This window comes from Phocoena sinus, chromosome X, assembly GCF_008692025.1.
Source record: "Phocoena sinus isolate mPhoSin1 chromosome X, mPhoSin1.pri, whole genome shotgun sequence".
Taxonomy (NCBI): domain Eukaryota; kingdom Metazoa; phylum Chordata; class Mammalia; order Artiodactyla; family Phocoenidae; genus Phocoena; species Phocoena sinus.
The window spans coordinates 129,744,994-129,762,556 of NC_045784.1; the positions used below are offsets into that span (position 1 = coordinate 129,744,994).

Here is a 17,563-nt window from a genome sequence, read left to right on the forward strand (position 1 = left end):
CGCAGGCCTTCAAAGGCAGCCCTGTGCCAAGGAACCCCCCGCAGAAGCTGTTCCCAACCTGCCATCTTTGGGGTGCCAGGAGGCTGGCCCTGTACCCAGCCCCACCGAGACAGAGAACTGGCTCGCGTCGGGGAGTCAATGCACAGGCCTTTATGAGTGGCCGCCAACACCAGGCTGGCGCCCTCGTCTGAGCAAGGGCACCGAGCACCCGACAACCAGCGACAAGCCCTCACGGCCAGCTGCCCCCAGCCTCCCTCCTCGGCTGCCTCCCAGAGGGGCCTGAGCCAGCGCGGGGGAAGCAGGGGTGGGCTGGGGTGGCCTCATCCTCCTCTCTGCAGACAGTCACGAGCAAGCATGCTGCACAGGACCAGGGAGAAGCAAAGGGCCTGGGGAGCCCGGCCGGTCTCCCCCGTGGCCGCCTGGGGCGGGGCGGGGCCTGCAGAGGAACCGGTAGCACCTCAGTGCGGCTTGAGGGGTGAGTCCAGGTCCTGGGGATGGGAGGCCAAGAGTGAGGCTGGGGCCCCAGGGCCACGGGAGAAGCCTTTGTTCTTGCCGAGGTGGCCGCAGGCCACGGTCTTCGGGCTGCGGGGCCCAGGGCCAGGGGAGATGGTGGACGCCGGCCCGAGGCCCTGACGGACGGCGGTCTTCCCCAAGAGCTCCTTAAACACAGAGTCCATGGTCTGCGCCACGGCCTGGCGGGGAGGAGAGAAAGGCAGGGCGTCGATGTGAGCGGCCTCCACCTGGCCAGCCAGTCCCCCACCCCCAGGTCAGTGGTGCCAGCTGACCCAGGAGCGAGGCCCTCCTGCCCTCCGCTGCCCAAGCCTCTGCCCAAACTCCTCCATCCCCTGAAACAAAGTCCTCGGCCACCGCCTGTCCCCAGGCCCCTCCCCTCCGTGGGCCCCGCAGCTGTTGCCCCTCCCTTGCCCGGTTTCGCTCCTGCCACTTTTGGTGTGGCGGTCACCGTCTCCTCCGGGGACAGCAATCCTCAGTCCAGCCCTGAAATGGAAGCCCCTCTGGCTGGGCCCTAGGTCCCCCTCCTCTTCCCACTCTCTCCCTGGCTGAGATCACAGCCACCATCCCCTGGCTTCGGGGGCCACCAGCGTGCCCGGACCTCCAGGGCCAGTGGCCCCCTGCAGCCCAGGGAGGAGGGGCTGAAATGCCCCTGGAGAGACGTGCACATCCTACCCGCCCCCCCAGCCTGCACTGGGCTGGGACCCTGTGTGGAAATAGGGCCTTTGCAGATATAAGTTCAGGATCTTGAGATGGGGAGACGATCCTGGGTTATCTGGGCAGACCCCAGATGTAGTGATAAGTGCTCACACGGTTCCCGGGGCTCAGCCAGGCGGTGCCCACTGGGAGCCCACAGTGGGGTTCGCTGGGCCCAGCGGACACAGCAGGGAGCCGGGTGTCCCCGGGCTGCACCCCTGGCCCCGGCCGCATCCGGCACCCGCTCTCTCCCCCTGCAAGAACTACGACCCCGCCTGGCTCCCCAGTCAGCCACCTCCCTCAGCCTCTTTTCCATCTGCCCCTTTCATCCTCCCTGGCTCGCCAAGCGCCTGCCACGTCACCACCTTTCACCTAGCCTGGCTCTAGATGCCAGCCTTGAAGCCTGTCCCACTCACCGCGTCCCACTCAGGAACCGAACATGAAGCCCAAATGTGAGAGCCCCAGGTTCCCTTCCCTTCTACCCTGCCTCCAGGCCCGTCCCTCCCCACTGCACTCACACCCTTGCCGGCCTGCCCCTCCCTAGGCTGGGCTCCACCGGCTGGTCTGAGGTCAGGAAGGTCAGACTTGAACCTTGGGAGGGAAGAGTCCGGTTCATAAGGGGAAGCCCCCGAGAGGTGCCCCCCACTTGCCACACAGCCATTCCCAGCTCTCACCTTATCCACCTCCACATGTCGCTCCGGGGATGCTGGGACCAAGCAGCGCCGTCTGGGCCCAGAGGGGGCCCCGGGTGTGCCGAGAGGGGCCTCGGGTTGGGTGCACGGCTCTGGCCTGCTAGGGCATAGACAGTGGGCCTGGCGGGGGCCCTGGGGAGCCCCTGCGCTGCCTGGCAGTGGCTTCTCCCAGCCCGGGGTGTGGCCAAGGGAAAGGGAACAGTGAGGCCGGTCCCTCTCCACGCGGCTGAGGTCTGACCCCACCCTCCTCCAGCCTGGGGTGGGCGGGCAGGGCCCCCGGAAGGGGTCTTCCCCTTGCTCACCTCTGGACAAACTCCATGGCCGGGAGGGCCTCTGGGCTGCTCACCAGCTCCCCGGCGGCCGGCAGCCCCTGGCCCACAGCAAGCTTCTCTGCCCTGGCGCCAGAGAGACAAGACCGCCTGTTAGAACGCTCATTCTGGGCTTGGGGTCTGGGGGCCAGAGGGCTCAGCGCTGGCCAGAAGTGGTCAGAAAGGCGCACTCTGGGCCACCCCGGGCCTAACGGAAGCGGGGACTCGGGGCGGGGGAAGGGCCAGAAGCCCGGGTGAAAGGAGAGCCTCCCAGGAAGGGCCCCAACTTCACTCACTCACCCCGCCGGCAACGTGATGTACTTATGGGGGATGAGTCCCCGGGCCCCGGCGTGCTCGCCCCGCCACCAGTCGCCTGAGGCCCGCTCGTGCAGCCGCAGCACGTCCCCCCGCTGGAAGGTCAGCTCCTGGGCCGTGCGGCCCGTGTAGGCAAAGCAGGCCACGGCCTCCACAACCCCCTCTGGGTCTAGGGAGAAGAGGGGACCCCAGTGTGGGGGAGGGGTGGAGTGGGCATCCAGGGCGGGGACAGGGTGGGGCACTCCTTCCCGCCCCGCTCACCGTCCTCCGGGGCCAGGCTCCCAGCCTCTGGCTCCGGCTCGTTCTCCCCCGCCGGGCCCTCCAGCTGGGCATCCCTGCAGTGCAGAGCAGAGCAAGGCAGGTGAGCGCACGAGGGATCTCCGATCTGCCGGACCTCCCTCCCGGCAGCGCGAAGAGCCTACCCCAGGCAGCTGGCAGAAGGCGGCGCCATGCACTTCTCATAGACAGGGCCGGGCAGCAGGGACAGGGGCGGGAAGACCCGCGAGGGCTGCACAATGACCGTCTGCACCAGCTGGTTCACCCGGCCCTGCAAGGCCACCGGGTCCTGCCCGGCGGGTACGGGCAGCAGCGTCGGCCCGAAGCACACGGCCAGGTTGTAGGCATCCATCATGTTTTCATCGCTGTACTGGGCCAGGCTGGGGGCACAGGTGGGTCACAGGCAGGGAGCTCTCGGCCCGGTGTCCCCTCACCCCCGCTAGCAGCTGGCTAGGGCCACCCCTGAGCCGCCCTCGCCCCCCTTCCCCCCGCGCCGAGAGGTACTCACTGGTTGAGGAAGGCGAAGAGGTAGCGCAGGACCACGAGCACCGGTGGGGGCAGCCGGGCCAGGAGGCGGCTCACATGCTCCACCCACTCCGCCGCGGCCTCCGCTTCTGCGGCCGAGGCCAGTGCCCCGGAGAGAAGCCGTGAGCGCAGCCGTGGAGGCCAGCGCGGAGGGGCCCCCCCCAGGGCCCGCCTCAGACCCCCGCCTCACCCGCAGAAGCCAGCAGCTCCCTGAACAGCTCTGGGGGGAATATCGGAGGCTGCAGGCTCCGGAAGTAGAGTTTCAGCACACCTGCCACCGAGTCCAGGTCATGGGCGGTGCAGCCCTCCACCAGTGGGTCCTCTCCTGAGGGCGACACGGTGGCGCAGGGGGCAAGAAGGCGGATGGCACCGGCTCTTCCACCCACCCCCATCCTCACCCCCGGCCCCGCCGGTCCCCACCTCTCTCAAAAGCGTCACGGATCTCCGAGACCCGGGGCTGGGCACCCGACACCCGGAAGATGCCCTCGTGCTGCAGGCCTGCGGGAGGACGGAGAGCCGGTGGGCGCAGGATCGGGTGCCAGGCCAGAGGCAGGAGGGCCCAGGTCTTACTCACCGTTGAGGTTAATGAAGCGGATGCAGCTCTCCACCACCAGGGGCACGGACTGGCCCGAGCTCTGGGGACAGGGACAGAGAGGGTGTTCCCTCCACTGTGGACACAGCACATCCTGCCTCGTCACTCGCTCGCTTTTATTTTCTCTTAATGCGTTATGCGGTCAGCAGTAAGGCCTGCGAGATGCATGCCCAGGTGTCCGACATCCCTGGTGCCGTCTCGGGCCATGCCTTACGTTTTACCTGCTAACTGTTTATTGCTGGCATGTGGAAATGCCATCGAACTCCGTATGTCGACCTCGAATCAAGTAACATCGTGAAACCCAAAATTTGTTCACTTAAATAGTCTGTTGATTCTTTTGAACCGTGACATACAGAATCACATCCTGCAAATAACAGTGTGATTTCTTCTTTTCTGATCCTTCTTGCTTCCCTTACTTCCTCTCTCGTACCCCAGAAGTGGGGCCCGCGGACACCCTTGCTTCTGTTAACTCAACTCCTCAGCCCTAAAATCACTGCCACCCGAGGCTTTCCTTTACTAGTTAGGGACGTGCCCTCTGACCAGTGCAGGCCCGACAAAGGCCCACCCAGGAGGAGACCAGTGGCCGGGGTGGAGGTTACTGGGCTCACAGGCAGCCCCCGGGGCTGGAGGGAGAGCAGAAGCGGGGAGGGGCCCGCACTTGGTTGGCGGGTGACACAAAGCAAGTACCTGGATAAACTTCTCCATGTCTCCCCCAAAGAGCTTCTGGTTATACTGGGAGATGGGGCGGGGAAGGCGGCTCTTCTGGAGTTTTCTCTGTGTGTACTGGGTCCTGTCGTGAACAGGAGCTGGCTCTGAGGGGAGTGGGTGTGGACACTAGGCGGCCCCGACACCCTGGCCCAGCCAAACAGCATGCTGGAGCTCGCGAGCTATTCCAGAACCCACTGGGCAAAGTGGGAAACAGGCCACCGAAGGACGAGCAACAGAGCCGGGTCCCAAAGAGAGGGGAGGTGGGGACCCCACAGCTCCTCGGGACAAGCTGGTCCTTCACGAAGGACTCACCAAGACACCTCCCGCTCTTCCTTGTCACCTGGGGAGGAGAAAACGTCGGTGTGTCTCTCGGGCCGGGAGGTTCCTCAACACCCCGCAGAGGGAGAGGGCACCTGAAGGCCCAGGGCAGTCACAGGACAAAAGGCGGGATAGGGGCCGGGATCCTCGCTGGCTTATTCCCCGCGTGCCAAGCACCCTCTCTGGGTGGAGAGGACGTGGGCCGGGTGGAGGACCCAGGAGGAGAGCCAAGCTGCGGCCGCTCCCGGCCCTGGGGGTGGCGAGGCAGGGGCTCAGGGGGCCAGGAGCGGGGCCCACCTCGCTGAATGGCCTCCTGCAGCTTCTCATGCTTGGCCTGCAGCTTGGCGAGGATGCTCCGTCCACTCAGGTACTCCTGGAGTTTCTATGAAGCCCCAGGAAGAGTCCAAGGCTTTAGTCCCAGTTCCGGGCCTCCCCGGCCCCCCGCCCTCCTGGCCCCGCCTCCCCACCGTGACGTAGAAGGTCTCGGTCTCCTGCTGCTGCCCCCGCCTCCGGCTGGCCTGCCGAACCCCTGGGTCCGAGCTGGTGGACTTGAGGGACTCGGTGGAGGGGCTGGCCTGGAAGGACTCGAGCATGTCCCCATCTTCCGACGCCACCACCTCCAGCAGGGCCTGCAGGGTGGCCTTCAGCGTCTTGTTTACCTGGGGAAGAAGTGGGGGCAGGTGAGGGACAGGGAGTCCAAGTCAGAAGGCAGGGGGAGGGCAGGCCGGGTCACCCATACCTCCTCTGTCTCGATGGTTTGTCGGTCCAGGCGGCTCTGGATATTGTAGGCTCTGGGCAGAATCTCGTCCCGCAGCTCCATCTCAACCCGGATCTCAGCCACCTGCAGAGGGCAGCATCCAGGGGGCTGAGGGCCACGCCTGAGACGCAGGACGGGGCTGGGCAGCAGGCACCGAGGTCTCTGGGGCCCATTTTCGCTGCCTTGGCGGCCGATGCACAGGATCGCCAGCCTTGACGCTGCGTACAGCCAGATCTGAAGCACGGCAAGGACACCTTCCCCAGGGGAAGGCGCACACCCGCACGCATACAGACTTGTGCACGGACGTTCCCGGCAGCGCTACTCCTAACAGCCCAAAGGAAGAAGCAACCCAAGCGTCCAGCAGCTGACGAAAAGACAAGCAAAGTGTGGTCTCTCCATACAATGGAACGTTATTCAGCCATGAAAGGGGAGGAAATTCTCATACATGCTTCAACATGGGTGAACCCTGAGGACGTTATCCTCAGTGAAATAAGCCTTTTGTCACAAAAGGACAAATCGGATATGATTCTACTTGTATGAGGTGCCTGGAGTAGCCAGATTCCTAGAGACAGAGAGTAGATGCTGGGGGCCATGGGCTGGGGGAGGGAGGGAGTTAGTGTCTAATGGGGACAGATTTTCCATTGGGGAAGATGGGAACGTTCTGGAGGTGGATGATGGTTGCCCAACCATGTGAACTGTGCACTTAAAACGGACAAAATGGTGAGTCGTATGCGTATTTTACCACAATTATAAAATTTCTATCCAGGCCCTAGAAAACACTGACATTAGAAGACCCACCCCCTCAAGCCCACATAATGGGCAGAAAACTAGAAATTGACTCTCCGGAAAGGATAAATCAGAGGGGTCCTGGACTCAGGAAGGGGACGAAAGTCCCTGATGAGAGAGAACACGGCAGCCACCGCCATCTGGGGCCGGCCAGGAGCTCAGAGCCGTGCCTCAGTGTGGGCCTGTTGGACATAAGGAATGTCACAGAGCATCAACGTCAGACAAAGCCACTGTGGCCATGACGGCTGAAGATAAAAAAAAAGTCATCAGCCTGTCTGAGCACAGACCAAAGCAAGAACTTTGTCCACGGCACAAAAATGAGCAAACCTCCGTGCGTCCCAGCTAGTGTGAGGGACGGTTCCTTCCTCACTGATGACAGCTCTAGCCTCCCTTTAGCCACCCCTGCCCCGTCTTCTCAATAAGATTTATTAAGACACCCTGTCAGAGTTACCCCTGTTTCCTGACAGCATCCAAGCCGGCGCCAAGCCCCTCCCCCAAGTCCCCTAACCCTTGCCCAAGTCCTCTGAGCCCTTTCTAGCACCCTCTTACCGAGACACCCCCAGCTCCCCGTGATGTGGGTGTCCCTCCCAGCAATGATCGGAGTCCCTGCCCAGCCACCCTGGGGGGAAACCCACTGCTGACGAGCTCTGCTTACACACATCAAATACGTAATGCACCTCTCTTCAGTGCCTCCTCCGAAATATGAATTGACGGCCAAGAACTGGCAGCCATTTGAGGAAGAGCTCTAAAGTGGAAGACATAGATCAAAGCAAAGAAACAGTGAAAAGGCAGGGAACCGGGGGAAATGTCAAGAAAAGGAATGAACATTTCAGAAAGATTTGAGAAGATATTGTATCCATGAAACAAGAAGAAAGGGCTATTTTAAATAGGAATTTGGAAAACAAACCAAAACTCTTAAAAACAAAAAATATGAAAGTAAATTAAAAAAAATTTCAACAAGGGGCGGGAAGAAATAGTCGAAAAAATATCTAAGAAAGCAGAATGAAAAGGTATGGCGATGAGAAATAGGAAAGATAAAAGATAAGGAAATCAGGGCTTCCCCGGTGGTGCAGTAGTTGAGAATCCGCCTGCCGATGCAGGGGAAACGGGTTCGAGCCCTAGCCCAGGAAGATCCCACATGCCGCCCATGCACCACAACTACTGAGCCTGCGCTCTAGAGCCCGTGAGCCACAACTACTGAGCCCGTGTGCTGCAACTACTGAAGCCCGCACGCCTAGAGCCCGTGCTCCTCAGCAAGAAAAGCCACCGCAATGAGAAGCCCGCGCACCTCAACAAAGAGTAGCCCCCGCTCGCCGCACCTAGAGAAAGCCCACGCGCAGCAACGAAGACCCAACACAGCCAAAAATAAATAAATAAATTTATATTAAAAAAAAAAAGATAAGGAACGTAGACTGTCAATCCATGGTGTTCAACATCAAATTACAAGAATTTGTGAAAGGAAGAGAAAAGAAAATTAAGGGAAGGAAATTACCAAAGGAATAATACGAGCTCAAAATCTTGAGACACAAGTTTGCATACTGACGAGGCCCACTGGGTGCCCAGCACCATGAAGGAAAAGGATCCCCAAGGCACACCATCATAAAACTTTACACGAGGGAAAGAGACCATCCTAAAAGCTTCAGGGAGACAAACTGCAGGTCACGTGCAACAGTCCAGAAATCAGAATGGCATTGCACTTCTCACCTACAACCTTGAATTCTATACCCAGCTAACACTACCAATCAATTTCAAGGACAGAATACAAGACATTTGGGGCTTCCCTGGTGGCGCAGTGGCTGAGAGTCCGCCTGCCGATGCGGGGGACGCGGGTTCGTGTCCCGGTCCGGGAGGATCCCACGTGCGGCGGAGCGGCTGGGCCCGTGAGCCGTGGCCGCTGAGCCTGCGCGTCCGGAGCCTGCGCTCCGCAACGGGAGAGGCCACAGCAGTGAGGGGCCCGCGTACCGCAAAAAAAAACCCCAAAAAAAACAAACAAAAAAAGAATACAGACATTTTTTCAGACATTCGAAGTCAGGAAAGTATGGGGAAAGATGTCCACACAAACAAGGGTAATAAACCAAGAAAGAGGAAGACACAGGATCTGGGACACAGACGGTCCAACGCAGCAGAGAATGGCAGGAATGCTCGGGACGATGGGGCAGGGAGGTCGTGGACTTCACAGGCCTGCAAGCCGGGACTGGACGGCTCCAGGGCAGAGCTCTGAAGAGAAGAGATCGCCTGGTGTGAGGGGAAGACGGAGACGACGGCACTGGGAGGTGGTGATGTGGGGAGGAGCCCTAATCATCCACAAAGGAGGCCGGTAGGGCCTCTGGAAGCGCAAAAGCGCTAGCAGCACCTGCCGCGTTGCTTGCAGAAGCAGCAGCTAGAAGACAGGGAAGGGGTTGCGTCTGGGGAGTGGGAATCAGGAACGGAACGGGTGAGTCAGAGAAGGGCTGTGTGCCATTGGACGCCTTGAGTAACGTCTGACCTCCGATACGACTTTGGTCAAAATACAAATTAAATAAGTAAAAGCTCAGTGTAACCCCAGTCCCTGCACAACGTTCATGAGGGTAAACTGGTAAACAAGAGAATAGCTCGGAGGTGCATTAAAAAAATGCCTAGTGGGGACTTCCCTGGCGGCCCAGTGGTTAGGGCTCTGAGCTTCCCCTGCAGGGGGCACAGGTTCGATCCCTGGTCGGGGAACTCAGATCCCACGAGCCGTGTGGTGCGGCCCAAAAGAAAAAAAAAAAAAGATGCCTAGTTATAAGTTACTGTTTGCATGGTTTCTTTCCCCCCAAGTTTGCATTATGAAACGTCTAAGGTACACAGAACCATCGAAAGAAGAGCATACGGACAGCTATGTACCACCCACCAGCTGGCCTCAAAACCAGTGGCATCCTGGCTGTGTTTGCCCTTGCGGGGGGCGCGGGTGCGTGTGTGTGCGTCCTTTGGCTGAACCGCAGAAGTGAGCTGCGGAGGTCTGCTGGCTTCAAACGCAAGTCCGGAAACCTCAGAGCCTCATTTGTCTTGAGGCCACTGAAGGAGGGTCTGAGAAATAAGCTACCTTCACAATGAAGACGAGAAAACACAAAGCATTTGCCTGAAGGGGCGGGCAGAGACCCTCACCTCATCCCCCTCGTGGGGCTGGTAGTCGAAACGCAGCGGGGGACAGAAGGCGGCTGCGTGCACCTCCAGCACCTTGGCCTTGTCCCCTGGAGGGTCTAGGGCTTCCACCACCTCCTCCAGGCTGCCCAGGCCCTGTAGCTGGGAGGCCTGGGTGCGGCTCTCGGCGGCCGTGTAGCTCCGGAGCACCTGCCCCAGGGCCAGGTGGAATCCCGTGTCACAGCACTGGGGGACAAGCGAGGACACGGCTCGGGCAGGCTCGGCACACAGGCGCCCGGCCCCGCCTGCCCGCCAGCACTCACGTCCATGAGGTCCAGGACGTCACGCACGTAGTAGTTGTTGACAGCGGCGTTGACGCTGGCCAGGCTGAGCAGGTACTCGTTGCGCGCCTTTGTGCACTTGAGTTTGTGCTCCAAGAACTTGGCTTGGCGCTGCTCAGGACCACACAAGCCCCAGGATCACCCACGCGGCCCCAGCTCCGCCTCCCACGTAGCCCTCACCCGCGACACACGCTCTCTCCCCTCCCTTCCCCACGTGGACAGCTACACCCGCTGTCCCACCAGGTCCCTCAAACAACTTGGCCCTTAAGTCATGATGTCCTTCCTCCGCTACCCTGGCAGCCTCAGCGTCCCCATCCTCTCTTCAGGGACCGCCTCAAACATTCCTCCTCCCCTCCTGTCACTCAGTCACCCATTCGACACGTCCGCTCGCTTGTCTGCAATCTCACAGCACTGCGTGAGCCAAGGACGGGTGGGTGGAAGGGCCCCCAGGCTTCCGGCAGCAGATTTCTCTTTGCCCAGCGGGTCTTGGCGGGGGAGACCAGCTAGGAGCGTGCGGGCTGTCCCGGGCCTAGTGGCTCTTCTCCTGCCCGCTCTGTCTACCACCCCAGCTTGGGGAGCCCTCCAGAGCCAGCCCCGCCTTCCTGCTGCACACCACCTCCCTGCAGGGCCGGGACTCGGAAGGACAAAGCCCAGGAGCCAGAGCCTCCGGACACAGACGGCTGCCCCCCAGGCCCACCTTCTCCACCAGCCGCCCTCCCTTCTTGAGGGAGCCCTTGCGGAGGGGCCCTGACTCGGTGCCGGCACTTCGGCATGCCCGCTTCTCCTCCTGCCGCTCGGCCTCCCGGAGCTTGGCCTCGGCATTCACGCTCTCCATGTGGTACACCTGGTATGTCTTCTTGGCCTGCAAGGAGGCCCGAGGCCAGGCAGCCCTGCTCAAGGCCACGGCCGCAGCCAGCCCTCCCCCTCCCCATCCCAGCCCATCGGGGACTCGGACTTGAGCGCTCTGCCCAACCGCCCAGTGCCCAGAGCTTGCGGTCCTCGAAACCCAGGTCTCTCCTTGAGCCTGGCTCGGGGAGATGCGAGGTGATGGCCTCCCTCTGATTCGGACAGGCCCTGCGGCGCTCTCACCGTCTGAAGCTCTGACACCACCTCCAGGAGCTCCTCCTGCAGCTGTTGCTCCAGATCCTTACTCTGCGGGGGAGGGGAGTTGAGCACAGCCCTGCCCCAGTGCAACACCCACCTCCATCCTGCAGCGGCGGCCAGCCCTCAGCTTGGCACTCAAGGCTCCCAGCGGCTCCCCTCTGCCCGACGCCCCCCGCCCTCCTGGGCCCTCCCAGCCGTGACACCTCTGCATCGGGCACCCACGGGCTGCCCTCGCTAGATCTTGAGGCCATCCAGCAGCCCGTGCCCAGGGCAGGGGCCTTGCCTTCTTGACTATGCGCCCAACATCCTCCGCGATGTGACTCAGGCGCTGGGCCAGGGGCCCACCCAGCACGTCGCTGAGGGCCGCGCTCTCGCGGCTCTGCTGCCGCGTCTGCTGAAGCAACACGGCCCAGCAGTGTAAGGGCGACAGGAGGGACGGCTCCTTCCTGGGGGAGACGGGCACTCAGACCGACGGCGAGCGGGGCCTCGGGCCCTGCTGCAGTCGTCCCACCGGCCAGCCCCCAGCACCCACCGGAAGCTCTGGTGCTCCCGGCTGCCACCCCCCAGGCGGCCCGCGCGGCCGGAGAAGCGCTCCACCAGCTTGTCCAGGCCCCGCGAGTACTCCAGCTCCACCTCGGCGCGGCGCCGCATGAACTCGGCCAGCTCCTGGAGCAGCTCCCGCCGCAGCTCGCCCTGCAGCTCCAGGCAGCGCAGCTGCTCGCCCAGCTGCCAGCGCATCTCTGCAGGGGCGGGGCGGGGGGGACGCGGCTCAGGCTGGGGCAGCGGGCCCTCCGCCGAGTGGAGTGAGCGCCGAGCCGAGGGGCGGGAGGCCGGCCCGGCGCTGCGGGAGGTCTGCCGTCCAGCCGGCTCGGGGCGGGCCTGAGGAAGGGGACCTCTGCGGTGAGGCTGAAGGGAACCAGCCGGGAAGGAAGAACGGAAAGGCCCTTCCAGGCAGAGGGCAGAGCCCTGCAAAGGGCCAGGGGCGAGAGGGAGTGTGGAGGGTCCCGGAGGCTCGGAGCAGGTTGGGATGGTGGGAGAGCACCTGGCACTTGGGCTTCGCACGACTCCCCGGTTTCCCTGCCACTTCCTGACCTTTGGGCGCCCAGGACCCCAGGCAGGGTGGCCGCCCCCGCACACACAGAGACACACGGGGCTGCGCAGGCGCGGGGTGGCCACGGCGCTCTGCCAAACCTGCAGTGAACTTGCGGCCTCGCTGGCTGGAAACCCTGCCCTCAGCCCCAGGGAGAAAGGGGAGCGCCAGTGGGAGGGCCAGACCAGCTGGTGGAGGCTGACCAGTGACGGGACCGAGGCAACTGGCCTGTTTGCTGTTCCCAGTACCGACTCCTCACCACCCACCTCCACCTCCGGGCAGAGAGGGCCACACCCCGCTCCCCACACTGCTGGCTTCTGACACCTTATCGCTGACTTGATTTGGCAACTTTCCCCACACAGAACTAAAGCAGAGAACCGCCTGAATGAGGATCTTAAGCAACCCACTGGCGAGCCCTGGGCGTCCCGGGGACATAACGCACTGTCTCGGCTTCTGGCAAGCGGGTCACCACTTACTCATCGCTGTCCAAAAAAGGGACGTTAAATGACTCCTTCATTCAGCATAATGTTGATTATGCACCCCGTCAGTCTAGACATGGAGACACGGTGCCCACCCTCCTGGGGACAGACAGCAGGGGGACAGGCACGCGCTAGAACGTGTCGGAACAAGTGGCACTGAGAAGACAGCACAGAGTGGGAGGTGGTCAGGAACAAGCAACACCGGAACAGAGAGCTGAAGGAAGCAACAGAGGGGCCATGGAGCCAGCGTGGCTGGAGAGAGCTGCGCAGGCGAGGGGAGGGGGGAGATGGCCAAGGCCCGTGGTTGGGGAGGACTCCCCGCTGGACGCCGAGGGAGAGGGGGGCCACAGCGGCGGAGCCATGAGGGTCCGGCTTCGCACTCAGGGCCCCTCAGGCTGCCGTGGGGAGCCAGGGCAGAGGTCAGGTGACGGAGGAAACGTGCCCAGCCCAGGTAGCAGCTACCGCACCAGTCCAGGCAAAAGACAGTCAGGGGCTTGGACCAGGCAGCCAGCCTGGGAGGAGGTGGGCAGTGGCAGGACCCAGGGTGGCTGTCGGAAAGAACTGTGCGGTGAACCGCTCGGTACTGGTGCCATGTGGATTTCTGTCCCGCCAGTGGCGTCCCACGGGCTGTGGGGCGTGTGGCAGCCTCCATGGGTCCTGCCTGCTCGGCATCCCCGTTTCCTCCTCTGATTTCCCTTTCGAGAACGTCCCCTTCCTACTCTCAGCCCCTGGGTCCCTCTCCCTGACTCCAGGCGCCCCAGATGTGGCTCTTGCATCACCCATCCCTCGGCCCCTCCACCGTCCTCCACCGTAGGACTAGATCAGTGACAGGCCCAGGGGCCACCATCCCCTCCCCGCGCTTGCACCTCAGTGACTGAACGAGAGCGCTCTCTTTCCACCAAGGGGTCAAGCTGGGTAAATGGAAGCCTGGGCGAGGACTGCTTCCTGAAGGTGAAACCAATGCAGTCTCCTTACACTGTCTGAGGCCAGGCCACTTGAAATCGGGAGAGTCTTCATTAAATCAGGGTAACAGTTTGGGGATAAAAGTAAATTTCATTTCATTCCAAGAAAGATCTGAGATGTCCCGGCTTGCCTCACTGTCCTCTGGCGTCTGCCCCTTCCTCGTGGAGCGACAGTTCCCCGGGGACCTATTACAAGCGAACAGTATTCAACGGGCCGGCACACCAAACTGTTTCATTTCTTCTGTTCGGTGCAACCAAGCCTTGGCTGGGATTCGGACCTGGTGTCAGGCAGACGTTGAGTCGGCAGGGTCTGGGCACAAGTGAGCCGGTGCCGCCCGAGCTCCCCAGGCTCCCAGCTGAGTCGGCGTCCAGCTCTCAGATCTCAGCTGGGATGCGCTCATCAGGGAACCCTCCCCAACCTCCCCACAGACTAGGTCTGGCCCTCTTCCTGTCCCCTTTCTTGACATCCGCACCCTCCCTTTATGGTGGTTTTCATCATAACTGAAATCAATTGTGTGATAGGTTGTTCACTATATGCCTCCCCCACTAGACCTGTGAGCCGTATGCCAGCAGGGGTTGCTTCTCCTGTGCTCGGCACTGTGTGTTCAGGGCCTGGCAAAGAACAGATGCACGCAAAACATCTATCAAAAGGAAGGATGGAATCCACGCATGCTTGAATTGCAGAGCCAGGACTGGGCCTCAACAACACTTCCTGTGAGCGAGGCATTCGGTCTCACTTCTGCTGACAAGCAAAGCAGAAAAGATGGCCTCCCAAACCACGACTATGCTGACCTTTCAGAATTTCGGGTGTCAAGACAGTGATCCCGTTTTTCTAGCATAGTAGGAAGTTTCTTTGGGTGGGGGGGGGCGGGGGGACGGGGAACAGAAGCTAAAATCATTAGGGACCCATAGCAGGCAAGGAACAACTTAAAAGACAGCCTTGCTCGAAACCCCAATTTTTTTTCAGTGTGAATGAACGACCCACACTTGCTGACTGAAGAGTTTCCAAAGTCCTTCAGCCTCATGACATTTGGGGGATGCGGCTGCGGATCATTCTCTCTATCTGAGGAATGTTGCAGGGGAGGCTTGGAGAGCTGACTGGCCCTGCACGGTCACCTCAAGCTGGCTCTGGGCAGCAGGCCACCCTTCCCAGACGGGGAGGACTCGAGCATACTTTGGTGTAAATTGCTTGTATTGGATAATTACGTTGGAATCTCCATCTATGGACTGGAAGGACATCCGAGGTTCATTTCATTACACCTCCTGGGACCTATAGGAGTGGCCATAAGCAAGTCACTGCTCCTCTCTGAGCTTCGGTTTCCTTCATCGGTAAAATTGAGCTTATTGAGACTGATATACAGGGTCGCACATCTGAAGACACCAGAAAATGTTACAGCCTCAAACTGCTGGCACTTGGACGCTGCCTGCTTCCCTTTGCACGAGTTACCACGCCCTGAATAAGACCCAGAAAAGCAGTCGACTAAGAGTTTGCAAAGCTGATTTGCATACGATTTGCACAGAGTGTTTATCAGAACCCAAAGAGGTCTGCTCTTGCAGAGGGCGCAAGATCCCTCAGGCCAAGATACACTGTGCCGGTTTGACCCAGAGACGGTGGCCTTCAACTCTGAGCCACCTCAGCGCCCAAGGGAGGGAACAGGGACTGGGCTGCAGGGACTGGAGTGGTTTTAGGGTAAAGCCATCGCTAAATCCATCCACCGAAGCTCTCGGACCCCCTACCCAACCCCCGTCAGCAAAGTCAAGGTGCTCCATTTCACTGTGGCTAGAATGCCACTTTGGGGTGGGCACTCGGTGCCCCCTTCCCTCCTCGGAGTCCTTAGGTGAGGTGCAGGGAGAACCCAGGAGGACACAGCTACCAAAGGGAGGGAGGGAGCGAGGGAGAGTGGCAGGAAGGAGGAACAGCGGCGGTTGCGGCCAAAGGGACGTGGAGAGGCGGGCAGGGGGCGCGGGTTCCCTCCCTCAGCCCCCTCCGGAGGTCACTGGGGGGGAGCAACGGGCCCTGGGCCAGCGGCCAGGTCTTTTCGAGCTCCCCCACGACCTTCGGGGTCTCCGTAGGGAACTGGGCCGGGAGCGCCCAGCGCCCTCTCACCTTTGACTTGCGCCTCATGGTCCGCCTGCGGCCCTCGCTCCCGGCGCAGCTTCCCGTGCGTGGCCATGGCCGCCGGGCGGCCGCGCCGTCGAGCTCCGTTGCTCCCACGCGGCCGCGAGCGGGCCGGGCGTTGGGACCGGAGGCCCCCGCAGCCAGCAGCCTGCGCCGGCCCCGCCCCGCCCCGCCCCCAGCGCGGCTCCCGGGGCGGGGCGGGGCGGGGGCGGCCGGCGCGGCCCGGCACTGCTCGAGAGGGTCTGGGGTCGGGGTCGGGGTCGGGGGGGAGGAGGGGTGTGTGTGTGTGTGTGTGTGTGTGTGTGTGTGTGTGTGTGTGCGCGCGCGCGCGCGCGCGCGCCCACTGGGGCCGGGCCTTGCCGTCGCCTCGCCCCAGGCACTGGGCGCGCACCCGGGCAGCCTTGTGCCCAAGGTTCGGCTGCTAGGGCCGGTGTGGGAGCCCCAAGGTGCCCGGCAAGCTGGCATCCTCTGGCTGCCATTCCCCCCCAGCCTCCAGAAGGCTGTCTGGTCACCACTGCCAGACTGCACATCGTGGCCATTGGCCCTGAATGCCAGTGCGCAGTGACACCATAGCTGCTCCAGACCCTGGGCTCCCTTGGGTCACCTGCCTCCCCCAGATCCCCAGGACATCAGATGGGGCCCACCCTTCCCAAGCACAAGGAGCCTGGAGAGCCAGGTGGGAAGGGAGGTCAGCACCAGAGAACAGAACATGCCTTCACTCCCTCCAGGCCCCCTCATGGGGAGGGGGTGGGGGCGGAGGTCAGAGAGCAGGCTTGGGCTAAGGTTCCCCTTCTGCTCAGCCCTGTGGGGAGGAACAAGCCTTGTTGCCCCATAGGTGGTTACCACTTCCTGCTGCCGGAAGAGACTCTTCTGCCTCCTTTCCCCGGCGGCTTGCACCTGCTGTCCTAGGCCCAGGGGACTGGGGAGGGGCAGCCTTCTTCCCTCACTCTCAGAGTAAGGCCTTACTGAGCCTGGGGGCGTCTTGGGGCCTTTCTTAGACAGGAGTGCTGGAGTTTCCCTTCACCCCTCTCTACCAACTCGAAGTCACAGGCCAGGCCGACAGGTTTTTCTCCAGTATACTGAGAAGGCAGGATGCAGTTGGGTGGGAGGGAAATCCCTGGGGTATAGATGGTGGGGACTGGGGACGGGGGCGAAGGCAGTTAGGCTCTGGGCTCGTGCCCACGGGAGGCGGGCCTGTAGGCGCTAGTGCAAGGGGTCTGGGCATGTGTGTGCGTGGATGTCCAAGTCAGGCTCTGTGCAAATGTGGGCACACGTGACCCGGACCTGCAGCTCTGGGAGGGAGGGGAGTCCGCGCAGGTACTTCCTGGCTTTCAACTGTGAGCATCTCGCTCACCCATAAGGGGAAAACATACCTCCTCAGTTCCCTGCCCCCCACCCCCAGTACCAGGCCCTTCTCTAAGGTGCAGTGTGTGCACGGGGCACTGGGGCTTTTCGGCCTGGGAGCAGGCCAGACCCCAGCAGGAAGGCATGCCCCTCGTCGGCTAAACCCAACACAGCACACCTTGCCCCCTACCCTCTATCTGAGCCCTGACTGGTCGCCCAAAGTTCCTCCCCCATTCGGCAGAGCCAGGCACAGGGCTCAAGCCTGCAGGAAACCGCGGCTGAACTGGTGTCGGCGGCGTCTACTTTCAAATGCTCTCCTTCGTCGTTTTACTTTAGGACTCCAGAAATGCTCACGTGAAGCCCCATTCAGCCACTGGTGTCAAAACTCGAGTAACTAGCCCTGGCTTTTAGGACGCTTCTTTGGCATTTAAGGCCGTACTGCTTGCTCTGTCCTCAGCTCTATTGTTCCCCTTCAAAGAATCTAAATGGTGCAGAAGGGCAGGATCAGATCTGCGGGACCTTGCTAAGCCTGTTGACAAGTG

At 61.7% G+C, this 17,563-nt stretch overlaps 1 protein-coding gene across 3 annotated transcripts; it reads right to left on the reverse strand.

Moving 5' to 3' along the window:
* Positions 1–127: 127 nt before the first annotated feature.
* ARHGAP4 (Rho GTPase activating protein 4) lies at positions 128–15,824 on the reverse strand. Of its 3 annotated transcripts, none has more exons than XM_032619380.1 (22): positions 15,666–15,824; positions 11,560–11,767; positions 11,311–11,473; positions 11,013–11,075; positions 10,621–10,785; positions 9,906–10,034; positions 9,607–9,828; positions 5,680–5,781; positions 5,408–5,599; positions 5,238–5,322; positions 4,935–4,962; positions 4,602–4,704; positions 3,897–3,957; positions 3,743–3,820; positions 3,513–3,647; positions 3,306–3,411; positions 2,944–3,177; positions 2,783–2,856; positions 2,507–2,690; positions 2,201–2,293; positions 1,881–1,995; positions 128–692 (listed from the first exon to the last, which is right to left on the reverse strand). In XM_032619380.1, the coding sequence occupies exons 1-22, from the start codon at positions 15,730–15,732 to the stop codon at positions 459–461; spliced, it is 2,841 nt and encodes a 946-aa protein (XP_032475271.1). In that variant the 5' UTR covers positions 15,733–15,824; the 3' UTR covers positions 128–458. The 3 variants fall into 3 exon arrangements, with proteins under 3 accessions (XP_032475271.1, XP_032475270.1, XP_032475272.1); XM_032619379.1 differs by having other exon boundaries at positions 1,881–1,998; XM_032619381.1 differs by lacking the exon at positions 15,666–15,824 and adding an exon at positions 13,463–13,728 and having other exon boundaries at positions 1,881–1,998.
* Between the last annotated feature and the right edge of the window lie 1,739 nt (positions 15,825–17,563).